Source organism: Schistocerca americana, chromosome 1 (assembly GCF_021461395.2).
Source record: "Schistocerca americana isolate TAMUIC-IGC-003095 chromosome 1, iqSchAmer2.1, whole genome shotgun sequence".
NCBI lineage: Eukaryota > Metazoa > Arthropoda > Insecta > Orthoptera > Acrididae > Schistocerca > Schistocerca americana.
The window spans coordinates 608605209-608620748 of record NC_060119.1 but is presented as its reverse complement, the minus strand read 5'-3'; the positions used below and the strand labels follow the sequence as shown (position 1 = coordinate 608620748).

Genomic DNA, 15540 nt, shown 5'->3' with positions numbered 1-15540 from the left:
AAAAATCATGGAAGTTGGAGAGTAGTGGCACACAGAAGTAAATGACACTCTACCTTCGACCTTCAGTCAGTAGTGATCATATTCATAAAGTGAACACTCTGGTCTGTGCTAACTGTCAGTGAACTTGCAGAATAATTGTACCTCTATTAGTTCAGTACTGAGATTTTACCCAAAAATTTGAACATATATTGAGTTGCAGCAATATTTAGTTCTTATTTAATGATAGAACATTTGTAAAGGAACCCTTTGAACAAGTTGATAATGTCAAAATATTCTTGCAAATGATCATTATTGGAGATCAGTGTTGGGTTTATGTGAACAATATTGAGTGACATAGAAGTGCACTTGTCAAACTGGGATGGCAAATAATTACCATATCTGAGAGGTTGAATCCAGTGTCAAAGTAATAATCAGAGTCTTTTTATGGCAATGAATTGTGCCCTTAGAAGTTTTGCCTCAAGGTGAAATCACCCCTTGTCATTATTGCCTAAGCCTTTTAAAACGAATGTGTAAAAAAACTGCCAAAGCAGCTTATTGTACACAGCATGCCATGTCTGGCATACTTTCACCAAATGACCAGCAGAGTGTTTAGGATTGGATTTCGTCTTCAACATTACATTTGACAACCAGACCATCTATGTCATGACTTCAGCACAACTTGGCAACCTGAAAATGTTGAATGAACAAAACAGGTCCTAACACCATGAACGTGTAATAATACAGCTGAGGTGGTTTTTTTTAATCATTAACATTAAGGAATAAAAAGGAAATGGTTACTAAACAAATGGTCATAATACTGGTAGAAGTTGGGAGGAATAGGAGAAATAGAAGTAAGAACAGAGAGAAGTGAAGAAAAGAAGTAGACAGTACACAAATGATTTCAGGAATAACATAACAAGGTGGAAAAAACAGGGTCATGGTAGAAGTAAATATTGGAAAAGGGGCAATAGATATTTAAGAGAACTGAAGGAGATGGAAAAACAAGTGCAGAATTCATTAGTGCAATAAATAAGTTATAAGGTAAGGTCAAATGCTAGTTGAGTTGGAAAAATATGTTAAAAGTCTGATTAACAACTAAACAGATTTAAGGAATTGGGTATCAGTAAGGATGATGACAATATAAAGTGCATTACAGTTCATCATGTCATGTTTCAGAGCATGTTTTAAAACATTATATGAGAAAATATCAGTGGATACAATGTGGTTAGTCCAGTTCATTGCTTTTAAACATTGTTTACTTTTAAAGAGTCATTGCTTAATATCAGGTTGTTATTAAAGCCAAATGATGGCTTTGAAACAAATTTGCAATCCATATGTTGCTTCCAGAAAGATAGTGTCCATTATTTCCTATTTTTAGGGCTCACTGCTTATTTAATGTCATTAAGAATTAATTTTATCCTTTTTTTATTATATTGCATGAAGATTCAGTCCCAATACTATTTATATTTCATTATATTCAAACTGATTAAGAAAAATTACAAAAAAATGTGCGTATTTGTGTGTTTCAGGTAGCAGCTCATAAGGAGAAACGCCCAATTTCACTGTGGAAATGTTATTTCCGTAGTTGTTGGTACCTGTTTTTGTGTGGAGGGATCTTCAAGCTACTTGGTGACATGGTTGGTTTTGTTGGTCCTCTAGGTATCTCTGTTATAATTGATTATGTCACAGATCTCCAGATCCATGAACAAATAAAAAATGGCTCGCAGACTCAGGATACAGAAACATATTGCATGGTAAGTAATATTCTATTAGAAGTGCAGCTTTTTATTATTACACCAGATAGTGCAGATGGGAAGAAACGACACAGCTAGAAAGAAGGAGGAAACAAAAACTTCAATATGTGGCATTTGGAGATGAATATTGAGTGAAAGATGGAGTACTAAGAGAAGAGCAAAGTTGTGGGAGAGAAGACAGTTAAATAAATATTTTTAGTAAATAAACAGTAATTTCTTTCACTATGTGAAATTCAGAACTGCTGACAGACACAGCTGAAATAAAAAATGCTAACACTAGCCTTCAGAACTACATTTTCATCTACAGCTATACTCTGCAAACCACGGTGCGGTGCATGGCTGTGGATATGTCCAATTGTGCCAATTATTAGGCTTTCTTCCTGTTCCATTCACGTATGGAGTATGGGAAGAATGATTGTTTGAATGCCTCTGTGTGTGCAGTAATTATTGTAACCATATCCTCACAAACCCCATGTGAGTGATATGTAAGGGATTGTAATGCATTCCTATAGTCATCATGTAGAGCCAGTCCTTGAAACTTTGTTAATAAACTTTCTCATTATAGTTTATGTCTATCTTCAAGAGTCTTCCATTCAGCTCCTGTGGTATTTCTATGACACACTCCCATGGATCAAACAAACCTGTGACCATTCATGCTGCCCTTCTCTACACACGTTCAATATCCCCCATTAATCCTATATGGTATGAGTTCCACACACTTGAGCAATATTCTAGAAATGGTCGCATGAGTGATTTCTAGGCAATTACCTTTGGAGATTGATTTTACTTCCCCAGTATTCTAACAATAAACTGAAGTCTACCACTTGCTTTACCCATTACTGAGTCTATGTGAGCATTTAATTTAATACCCCTACAAAGTGTTACACCCAGGTACTTGTATGAGTTGGCCAATACCAAACAGTGACTCATTGATATTATAGTCATAGGATGCTGTGCTTTTCGTTTTGTGAAATGCACAATTTTACATTTGTGAACATTTAAAGTAAGTTTCCAATCTTTGCATCACTTTAAAATCTTATCAAGACCTGAATGAATATTTATGCAGCTTCTTTCAGATATTACTTCATTACAGATAAATCTGCAAAAAGTCTGAGATGACTATTAATATTGTCTGCAAGGTCATTAATATACAGAATGAACAGCAAGGGTTCCTGGGGCCCAGCTGTAGGTACTTCTACATCTGATGATGACTCTGCATCCAAGATAACATGCTGTTTTCTCCCTACCAACAATGCAGTCACAAATTTCACTTGATACCCCCCAAAAAAAATGGTTCAAATGGCTCTGAGCACTATGGGACTTAACTGCTGTGGTCATCAGTCCCCTAGAACTTAGAACTACTTAAACCTAACTAACCTAAGGACTTCACAAACACCCATGCCTGAGGCAGGACTCGAACCTGCGACCGCAGCGGTCTCGCGGTTCCAGACTGTAGCGCCTAGCACCGCTCATCCATGCCAGCTGGCTGATACCCCATATGGCTGTACTTTTGACAATGAGGATAGGTGTGGTCCTGAGTTAAATACTTTTCAGAAATCAAGAAATACTGCATCTACCTGACTTCTTTGATCCAAAGCTTTCAATATGTTATGTGAGAAAAGTGCAAGCTGAGTTTCACATTATCAGTGTTTTCATAATCATTTCTGGTTGGCATCAAGGAGGCCATTCTGTTCCAAATACCTCATTACATTTGAGCTCAGAATCTATTATAATATTCTACAACAAATCGATGTCAGGGATACTGGGCAGTAGTTTTGTGGATCACTTCTATTACCTTACCCTTCTTGAAGTCGGATGAGACCTGTGTTTTTTTTCCCAAGAACTGGGCATAGTCTTCTGTTCAAGGGATCTATGATAAATTATATGTAAAAGAGGGGCTAACTCAGCCACAAATTCAGTATAGAATCTGACAGGGTTCCATTGGGTCATGGACCTTTTTTAGGCTGTTTCTCAACACCACTGACAGTAATAGTTACTTCATTCAACTTTTCAATGGTACTAGGATTAAATTGGGGCTATTATCCTGGGTCTTCCTTTATAAAGGAACATTTGAAAATGGAGTTAAGCATTTCATGCTTTTGGTTTATTACCCTCAATTTCAGTTTCTATCTCATTCAGTAGGGCCTGAAAACTAACTTTGGTGCCTCTAATGGCCTTTACGTCCAACCATAATTTTTTTGGTTTTTGTGAAATATCATTTGACAATATTTGGCTACAGTAATCATTGAAGGCATTATGCATACTCTCTTGATAGCCAAATGTGTTTCATTCAGCATCTCTCTAACTATAGCCCTACACTTTGTTTCGCACCTATTATGCAGTAATCTCTGTTTCTTTAGAAGTTTCTTTTCAGTGACTCTATACCATAGAGTATTCCTTCCATTGCCGGCCATTGTGGCCGAGTGGTACTAAGCGCTTCAGCCCAGAACTGTGCTGCTGCTACAGAAACAGGTTCGAATCCTACCTCGGGCATGGATGTGTGTGATGTCCTTAGGTTGGTTAGGTTTAAGTAGTTCTCAGTCTAGGGGACTGATGACCACAGATGTTAAGTCCCATAGTGCTCAGAGCCATTTGAACCATTTTTATTCCTTCCATTGTGAACTGTTCTACCGGATTCTTATCTATCCAGTGTATGCTCACCTATTCTTTTACACTTGAGCCATATTTCTTCCACATGCTCCTACTCTGTGCTGAAAGTTTCAGTTTTAGTTGTCCTTTGTTGCCACAACTTAGCCATGGTCACTATTACCATTATCGATGTGGACATCCCCAAAGAGGTTGGGTCTAATTGTTGCCATTAGATCCAAGATATTTCGATCATGAGTGAGGCCCATAATTATCCGTTCTAGGTGCTTTTTCTTGAGGACATGCAGCTTTACTGTATGAATAAATGATGATGGCGTCCTCTTGGGTAAAATATTCCACAGGTAAAATAGTCCCCCATTCGGATCTCCGGGCGGGGACTACTCAGGAACACGTCGTTATCAGGAGGAAGAAAACTGGTGTTCTACAGATCGGAACATGGAATGTCAGGTCCCTTAATTGGGCAGGTAAGTTAGAAAATTTAAAAAGGGAAATGGATAGGTTGAAGTTAGATATAATGGGAATCAGCAAAGTTCAGTGACAGGAGGAACAAGACTTTTGGTGAGGTGAATACAGGGTTATAAATACAAAATCAAATAGGGGTAATGCAGGAGTAGGTTTAATAATGAATAAAAAAAAAATAGGAGTGCAGGTAAGCTACTCCAAACAGCATAATGAATGCATTATTGTGGCCAAGATAGACACGAAGCCCACACCTACTACAGTAGTACAAGTAGCTCTGCAGATGATGAAGAAATTGAAGAAATGTATGAGGAGATAAAAGAAATTATTCAAATAGTGAAGGGAGACGAAAATTTAATAGTAATGGGTGACTGGAATTCGGTAGTAGGAAAAGGAAGAGAAGGAAACGTAGTAGGTGACTATGGATTGGGGGTAAGGAATGAAAGAGGAAGCTGCCTGGTAGAATTTTGCACAGAGCATAACTTAATCATAGCTAACACCTGGTTCAAGAATCACAAAAGAAGGTTGTACACGTGGAAGAAGCCTGGAGATACTGACAGGTTTCAGATAGATTATATAATGGTAAGACAGAGATTTAGGAACCAGATTTTAAATTGTAAAGGCGCTGCAGTCTGGAACCGCAAGACCGCTACGGTCGCAGGTTCGAATCCTGCCTCGGGCATGGATGTTTGTGATGTCCTTAGGTTAGTTAGGTTTAACTAGTTCTAAGTTCTAGGGGACTAATGACCTCAGCAGTTGAGTCCCATAGTGCTCAGAGCCATTTTTTTTTAAATTGTAAGACATTTCCAGGGGTAGATGTGGACTCTGACCACAATCTATTGGTTATGAACTGTAAATTAAAACTGAAGAAACTGCAAAAAGGTGGGAATTTAAAGAGATAGGACCTGGGTAAACTGACTAAACCAGAGGTTGTACAGAGTTTCAGGGAGAGCATAAGGGAGCAATTGACAAGAATGGGGGAAAGAAATACAGTAGAAAAAGAATGGGTAGCTTTGAGGGATGAAATAGTGAAGGCAGCAGAGGATCAAGTAGGTAAAAAGATGAGGGCTAGTAGAAATCCTTGGGTAACAGAAGAAATATTGAATTTAATTGATGAAAGGAGAAAGTATAAAGATGCAGTAAATGAAGCAGGCAAAAAGGAATACAAAAGTCTCAAAAATGAGATCGACAGGGAGTGCAAAATGGCTAAGCAGGCATGACTAGAGGACAAATGTTAGGATGTATAGGCTTATCTCACTAGGGGTAAGATAGATACTGCCTACAGGAAAATTAAAGAGACCTTTGGAGAAAAGAGAACGACTTGTATGAACATCAAGAGATCAGATGGAAACCCAGTCCTAAGCAAAGAAGGGAAAGCAGAAAGGTGGAAGGAGTATCTAGAGGGTCTATACAAGGCCGAGGTACTTGAGGGCAATATTATGCAAATGGAAGAGGATGTAGATGAAAATGAAATGGGTGATATGATATTGCGTGAGAGTTTGACAGAGCACTAAAAGACATAAGTCAGAACAAGGTCCCAGGAGTAGACAACATTCCATTAGAACTACCGACAGCCTTGGAAGAGCCAGTCCTGACAAAACTCTACCATCTGGTGAGCAAACTGTATGAGACAGGCGAAATACCCTCAGACTTCAAGAAGGATATAATAATTGCAATCACAAAGAAAGCAGGTGTTTACAAATGTGAAAATTACCGAAGTATCAATTTAATAAGTCACGGCTGCAAAATACTAACACAAATTCTTTACAAACGAATGGAAAAACTGGTAGAAGCCGACCTTGGGGAAGATCAGTTTGGATTCCGTAGAAATATTGGAACATGTGAGGCAATACTGACCCTACAACTTATCTTAGAAGCTAGATTAAGAAAAGGCAAACCTACATTTCTAGCATTTGTAGACTTAGAGAAAGCTTTTGACAATGTTGACTGGAATACTCTCTTTCAAATTCTGAAGGTGACAGGGATAAAATACATGGAGCGAAAGGCTATTTACAATTTGTACAGAAACCAGAAGGCAGTTATAAGAGTCGAGGGGCATGAAAGGGAAGCAGTGGTTGGGAAGGGAGTGAGACAGGGTTGTAGCCTATCCCCGATGTTATTCAATCTGTATACTGAGCAAGCAGTAAAGGAAACAAAAGAAAAATTTGGGGTAGGTATTAAAATCCATGGAGAAGAAACAAAAACTTTAAGGTTCACTGATGACATTGTACTTCTGTCAGAGACAGCAAATGACTTGGAAAAGCAGTTGAATGGATTGGACAGTGTCTTAAAAGGAGGATATAAGATGAACATCAACAAAAGCAAAACTAGGATAATGGAATATAGTCGAGTTAACTCAGGTGAGGCTGAGGGAATTAGATTAGGGAATGAGACACTTAAAGTAGTAAAGGAGTTTTGCTATTTAGGGAGCAAAATAAATGATGATGGTCGAAGTAGAGAGTTTATAAAATGTAGACCAGCAATGGCAAGGGAAGCATTTCTGAAGAAGAGAAATTTATTAACATAAAGTGTAGAGTTAAGTGTCAGGAAGTCGTTTCTTAGAGTATTTGTATGGAGTGTAGCCATGTATGGAAGTGAAACATGGACAATACATAGTTTGGACAAGAAGAGAATAGAAGCATTCAAAATGTGGTGCTACAGAAGAATCCTGAAGATTAGATGGGTAGATCACATAACCAACGAGGAGGTATTGAATAGAATTGGGGAGAAGAGGAGATCGTTTCACAACTTGAATAGAAGAAGGGATCGGTTGGTGGGACATGTTTTGAGGCATCAAAGGATCACCAATTTAGTATTGGAGGGCAGCGTGAAGGGTAAAAATCATAGAGGGAGACCAAGAGATGAGTACATTAAGCAGATTCAGAAGGATGTAGGCTGCAGTACATACTGGGAGATGAAGAAGCTTGCACAGGATAGAGTAGCATGGAGAGCTGCATCAAACCAGTCTCAGGACTGAAGACCACAACAACAACAACGGGTAACTTTCAGAGAAGTCATTTAGTAATGCTTCACAGGGTGTCTTTTCATGCCAAGCACTAACAGAACAGTAATTTTCCCAGTTAATTGTTGGATCATTTAAGTTTCCTCCAATGATCACAATATGATTGGGGAATTTAAGTACAAGTGAAATGAGGTTTTCTCTAAAGTTTTCAGTTACATCAGTAGGTGGATCTGGTAGGTGACAGGATCCAATTATCATTTTACGCCCAACCCTGATACTGAGTCTTGCACAAACTATCTCACATGCAGCTTCAATTTCAATACCAATGGATTTCAGTGTCTTGTCTGCTGCATCAAATACACCATCTCCATTTCTCATTTTCCTATCTTTTTGATATACACTTAGATTTTCCCCAAAAATCTCACTGCTATCAACTTCAGGTTTCAACCAGCTATGTGATCTAATAGTATGTGAACTTCACTGCTTTTCATGAGTGCTTAAAACTCTGACACTTTGTTGCGAATACTTCGGCAGTTTTCCATTAGGATTTTAATGCTCTCACCTGCTGGAGGCATTTCTTTCAATCTTACACTGATACTTCTGGGCTTCCGTCAGCTACTGTTATCTCTATTGGATGGATTGTTGACTAATCTTGTGTGCACCCCACACACAGTCAGCTACCTGAATTGCAGCCTCTGATGTGTGGTGCATACCTGACCTATTTAGGGGGCGCAAGTCCAGGCGCAAGTATGGCGCAAGGCCAGGAAGTCACAGCCTAGCTTGTCACAGAAACTTTGAAGCCTCTGGTTCAGTCCTTCCACTGACCTCAGAACCAAAGGGCCATGATCAGTTCCGGGGAACATGCTGCAAATTTGAGCTTCATTGAAACTCAATGCACAAGACTGGTCTTCTCAACCTTCTCTGCCAGTTGCTGAAGTCACCCAAGTATGACCTCAGAGCCTAGATGACAGGCATCATTTGTTCCAACATGCACCACAATCTGCAGTTGGTTGCACCCTATTCTCTCAGTGGCTGCTAGAATAGTCTCCTGAACATGTTGAATGAGGTCCCCAGGCATACACACTGAGTGCACCTGGTATCCTTTCCTGTCCCTTGCTGTCATTTCCCTAAAGGGTACCATCATTCACTGTATGTTTGAACTGCTGGCAATTAATAGACCCCTACCCTTTTGCATTTGCCTCCTCTTGACACTGGACAAAACAGGTTGCCCCAGAACAGGTGAAGTGAGTCCCACTGGCTCAGTTTCAGTTTCAGTGAAAGATAGCACTTCAAACTTATTGGTTCGGGGGATCAGTACAACACCCTGAGTCCCCCAAGTGGATGAATAATGACAGATCATATACTTTATCCAGTGGAGACAGAATACAGTATCACAGGTATACAACTCTCAACAGCTCTTCCAACACATCAATTCTTAGCAGCTGCCAATCATTTGACAGTAGTCAGGGTGATTTCCAGCTGCCTACTAATTCAACCAACTCATCCCATGTTCATGAACAACATTCGCAGTGGGGCTGCATTTTGGCTGTACAATGGATTACAAGACAGTGAACAAATAACTTTAAATTAAGCCCGCTGTTTATCTTTTAATCTGTTGAGCTAAAAAGTTGCTAATTCCCTGTTAGAATTGAAGCAAATACACAAAATGAGATTTCTATTAAGGCAACACAAAAACCCGTGCTAAAAATCACATTTCCAAAAACATTTTGAGATTAATTATAGTTGTTAGCAAATTTGAAAACAGAGTTAATTTATGATAAATTCAGATAATATTTAGGGCTACTCCTCTTTAACGGAAAACTAGATGTAACACAATATGTTAGAATATCTGCTAAAGTAACTAAATGCTGATTTACTACAGATTGCTCGTAGACTATGCGAAGGACAGTGGTAGCTTCAAAAAATTTTCAGTAATGCATGTTTAGATGCATTGATATATGATTAAATTCAGGGGTAATCTATTCTTTGGCAGTACTGTTAACCACAAACACTGATTTGCTACGAAATAAGTTATGTATCCAAAACACTTGTACTGGTCACTTATGAAAATATAGTCTTGTAAGCATCTGAAAATTCTCAAAAATATGTATTTCTCATATAGTTGTACAACAAAATTCGAGAACGTTCATTCTGAATGAGGATAGGCCTACTGTTCTCAAAAATTTTAAAAGAGCACAATTAAGTTTAGACCTATAATTGGTGATAACAGTACGAGTTTATCGCGACACTCATGAATGTTTGAAATTTCACAGTATATCACAATACAAACTGGTATTGATACAATCAATGGAAGATTATGCAGAAGCAATTCAAACAATAACACTTCATACCAGCACACGAACCTCATACACATGGTCTCACACAAAGGCAAATTCCAAAGTCGGCTTGTTCCTTCCTCAGGGACGAAAGAGGGGTAGGACAGAAGGGAGTGGCAGGTTACTCAGGTGTGAAACAGGGGGGGGGGGGGACCCCACTTGGTGTAAGGATGAATTAAAGATGAAGGGGGAGGCTTCAGAGTTCTTGTTACATTCAGAGGGAAATGTATTAGCTATGGAGTACTTCAAATGCTCAACAATAAAACTGATGTGGTGCACTGCTTTTATGACATATCCAGTGGCAGCCACATCTTCTCCATTGCATAATGCTATTGTAACTGGTTTGTGTTTATCCATTGGTGTAAGCTTTGAGCAAGCATTCATGGAAGACAGTGTATGCTGAGATGACTATCAGTGTGATGAATAGTTCATTTGACAAAATAACTTCTTTCCATTGTTCCATGATACACTTACAATGGCCTATCCACTGCAGTCATAAGCAATGAGACAGTTGCATCCAGGAAAGGGATATATACAGGTCATTTACTGCAGAGTCTCATTTTCAACAAGTGTAATGACTGATGTATTCCACAATACATGGTTCCATTGCTGTGTTCTGCTGTTATCAGCCTCTTCTACTTTGCAGAGCATACATATCTCTGGTGTTCACATTCTCAGGCTTAGCATGTGTATCCAGTGTTTTGTTGACTAGTAGCAGTCTCACCACCATTCATGCACTTTTAGGAAATAATAATGAGGACATCATGTGAACATCTCATAAGTTCTTTCTTTTTTTCAGTTTTTTTTTTTTTTTTTTTTTTTTTTTTTTTTTTTTTTTTTTTTTTTTTTTTTTTTTTAATGAGGAACCAGCCTTTGGACCATCTCAAACAAACTTTATCACAGTCAGTCAGATAAACACCTGTTACAATGCTTTGCATATATAATAACTAGGACATGTTTTTGCATTCTCTGTGTTCGTTATATACATTTGTACTGAGTGTCATCTTGCTATATAGCTGGTGTATAGCATAGCCACTTTCATATTTGGACTCCTCCCCAATAAGACAGAAGATGCTTATAGTTGGACTGTGTTAAAGAAGTGGTAGATAAGTCAAGTGTCTGGCAAAATTATAAGCATAAATGAGTATCTCCTGCTTCCCAATCTAAATGCAGTGCTTAGCCTGCCAAGGCAGTAGAGGAATGACTCTTTGGCACCAATGATGTAGATAGGTAACAGCTCTCTGAATGCAGTCACCATTGATGGTTGGTGTGTCCAAAATAAATATGATTTGTAGAGCTAACTGAGAGCTGGAAGTTAGCTTCTAGGGAGGTAGCTAACTGATTTGAAGGTGCCCATATAAAGCAGTTTTGACAATAGCTGTTGAGGCTCTACCGGAAGAAACAGACACCAAACTTGCCATGTTTCTACAACATGAAGATGGTGTCAGTGACTCTAAATCAGGCAAATGTCTGTCCAGTATTATCTTTTTTTTTGTTTTTTCTTCCCATAAGAAATTCATGTAAAAAAATAATAATGAGGCCAACTGATAAAGGCTGGCATCATAGCACATTGGCTGGATGTCAGTATGGGTGGAATCTCCCCCTACTCCCAGTGTCCCTCCTGTAACCAGTGAAACTGCAAGAAGTTCTTAGCATGGTGCCTAGCAGAGAAGATCTGTTATATTTCCCAAGGCTATTAACATTTGTAGATTAAAACATTCGCACAAAAGTACACACTAGTAAATTAAAATTTGAATAATTCTTGTTTGATGTTTTTGATAAAGAAAACTGACATTAAAATCTTATTCCATGAACTTGGTTTGGATAAGCTAATTAGTTACAAATGTATGTATTCTTGAAAGCACATGATTAGTCAATAATCTGATGCTGCCAGCTTACCAAAGATTTTTGTGAAAGAATGTAGAATGTGGTATGAACAGCAATTTGTATGATGTGTGGGGAAAAAGTAATATGTTGACATTCAATGCCAGCATTGCAATCACTAATTGTTCCTATCTATATTTTGCAGATTTATTTTCCTACATGGGATGACTTTGTGAGAAATGGGTACATTATGGGATGTATTGTTCTCATAGCGGCAATTGCTCAAGGAACTTTATCACAATGTTCAACTCACATTGTTAACATTGAAGGAATACGACTGAAAAATGCATTACAGGTATGAATTTATCCTGAGGTAACTTTAATAGTTATTTTTTTCAAGTGCTTCCTTTGATAACCATAGTAACTATAGTTTTATCATGTACAAACAGTACCTATTATTAACAAAGTACCCTCCAAAACCATAAAATGTTCATTGGTTATGTGTAATACATTTATTAAATTTACTGAGTACCTTAAATTTTAAGAAACCATTTACAAATTACATTTATTTCAACCAATGACTTTCTAATTGTTAAATTGCACCAGCAAAATTAAAATTACAGCAGGCAGAGTACAATTTATTACTAGCCATAAATAATGGTAGGAGTAAAGGTAAAAAGTCACAGTACCATTGAGACATAATAATAGTAACAACACTTTATTCAACATTGAATGATTTGTTTCACTTGTACAAAAACAACAAAGGTTTCAATTTTTGATACATAACACAATAATACATACTTCAAAATACAATATTGATTAACATATGGTAAGATTACAAATAAATGGTTTACTAAACTCTGTTCACATATTTTTGCAAAGCATTTCTTATTCCACATGTATGTATGCTATTCTTCTAATGTGTAAAAAGGGTTTCTAAAAGGGAATTATGTAAGATGAAACTTAAGCCTCATTGTGGAAAGAGTCATAATTATACTGGACAGTGTATTGTGCCTAATCTTAATCCTGCATTTTATGGATGCTATTTGTAGAGTGCTGTTCTGTGGCTGCTGATGCCATTTTTTTCTTTATTTCTGGTATTATACTGACACAAAATCAGGGAAAACACTTGTGTTTAAGAAGTGGTTGGAGATAACTGTTATAGTGGACAGAAATGGGTCAATAATAAGCTTTACAATTTGGACTGTGATGCCAATGTGTACAATAGAAGCTGATCTGATATGCATGATGGTGTTTTATGATTGTAGTGCAAGTAATATGCTTTAGATAGAATTTTCTATGGCTACAATCATTTATCCTCATGAAGTAGTCAATGAGTCTCTGATTTGTGGTTCATTTATGGTTGTAGGTAATGTGAATTACCGGTTCAGTTCTTCAGCTGGAACAATGGGATCAGCTGCAGGTTTTAGTTTGCCTGTACCAAGACCACATAGGTTTTTCCACAGGATAGCTAATCTATTTCTGTGGTTGGTTAATGTATGTGCATGCCGGAATTTTGCATTTCTCACAGCTGGACTGGCTCTGTTCTGCTTTTGTTTGTAAACAATAAGATTTTAAGGCATGGGATGCAGTTTGAATGCCCAATACACAATGTCTCTGAGAATCATGAGCTGTTGTAATTCTTCAGTTAGCCAAGATGCAGGTTTCCTTCTTACTATTCCTGTCTTTAGGGGAGCATATTTTTCATATAGTTGAGTAAGTTTGTTAGTAAATCCATGAAGTTTCTTGTTTATGTTTGAGAAGGGAATATAAGACATTCCACAAACTATTTCTTGCCAATTCAGATAAATTAATGTGTTTGAAGTCTTGGTATATAGCCAACTGTGGCTTCTTTCTGGGACATTCTAGTGAGTGCATCATGAAAATTATGTCATGGGCAGACATGCCAGGTGCAGATATCTGAGAGGTACGAATTACTCTATTTGGGGATTTTGCTGCAAATATATCTACGAGAAAGTGACTGCTGTTTTATGATAGGTAGGAGCAAGCTGAAATAGTGACACATTTTAAGAAAAAGTCGTCTGCTTAGATTTCACACTGGGGGGACTATTGTCTGGAAAATTTATGTTAGTGTCACGAGGTATAATTATATGCTCATATGTAGATTTGAGGCTTGAAAGAGTAGTTTCAAAGCAAGCAAACTTGCCTACTTTAGAGGGTTGGAAGAGGACACATATCAGAAACTTTCTGTTAAGGGATTTGATCTCTATGAAAATATATTCCACTTGTTTATCTTCATTATTGTTGGATGTGTGCAGCTTAGTAGTTGATAAATCACAGCATATGAAAGCCCTTATTTGTTCCCCTCTTCTGTAACATCTGTCATGTTTCAGAAAGCTGTAGCTGTCTAAATTACCAAACTTATGGGAATACTTGTTTTGAGCGAGATTTCTGACAGAAGTATTCATGGATGTGTATGACTTTAAATAGAGGGTGTTTCATAATTCATGTTATACACTACAATAGGGGACTTAGTAGATCAAGTTTTACGTAGTAACCCATGTCCAGAAATGTCATTCAACAGCGCTCCCAAGCATCAAAGTTATAGGCACTGGGGCCTGTAAATGTATGTATATATGAGGTGATTCCATGATGATGTTACAAACTTTCAAGGATGATGGAGAAGGATAAATGTAGTAATTTGAGGCAAGGGTCCCTGTACTGGATACAAACAAGTCAAAAGTTATAAGCAAAAACCATTCTGACACTTCTTATTGTGGAATACATGTACCATTACTGTTGTTGCTAAGACTGTTACTCAGAAAACTTTCGAGTGATAGTATGGATCAAAACAAGAAAAAATGTCTCATAAACATGGGCTCTAAAATGCATACCTTAAGAGCGATGAGCACTTGCTCAATAGAGGAGATATGTTTCACACTAGTAAATATCAAAAAGAGCCCATAGCTCCTCGGGTATGCATTTTAGAGCCCATGTTTTAGACATTTGTGCCTGTCTTAGTTGATATTACTGCTCTGAAAGTTGTATCCCTACATTCTTAACAACAGCAGTACCAGTGCATGTATTCTGCTGTCAGAGGGACCAGAATGATTTTCACTTGTATCTTTCAACTTGTTTATTTCCATACCAAGGATCGTTACCTAATACTGATACATTTATCCATTTCCATCATCCTCAAACCTTTGGTAGATCATCATGGAACCACTCTGTACATACATACATTTACCAGTGCCAGTTTGATGCTCTGCAGCGTCATTGTATGACATCTCCAGACCTGGGTTCCTGTGTAAAACGTGATCCACTAATTCCCCTCTACAACTTCTAGAAGCATGTAACACAATTGTGAAACACCTCATATATGACAGAATTCTCTGAAATGAGCTGACAGAGACTGAACATTTGCATGTGCAGTGTGAAGCTAGGTACATTCAGGTGCAAAGCTTGCGAGGTTGCTGCTGCTGGACATTAGCAACTCTTAGATTTTCACTCTGCAGCGGAGTGTGCGCTGATATGAAACTTCCTGGCAGATTAAAACTGTGTGCCCGACCGAGACTCGAACTCGGGACCTTTGCCTTTCACGGGCAAGTGCTCTACCATCTGAGCTACCGAAGCACGACTCACGCCCAGTCCTCACAGC

At 38.0% G+C, this 15540-nt stretch overlaps 1 protein-coding gene across 1 annotated transcript in view; it reads left to right on the top strand.

Moving 5' to 3' along the window:
- Positions 1-15540, top strand: part of LOC124607240 (ATP-binding cassette sub-family C member Sur) — a 410012-nt gene that overhangs the window by 123643 nt on the left and 270829 nt on the right. The window contains exons 3-4 of the mRNA XM_047139518.1: positions 1509-1733; positions 12127-12276. Of these exons, the coding sequence (XP_046995474.1) occupies positions 1509-1733; positions 12127-12276 (375 nt within the window). The remainder of the gene's footprint in view (positions 1-1508; positions 1734-12126; positions 12277-15540) is intronic.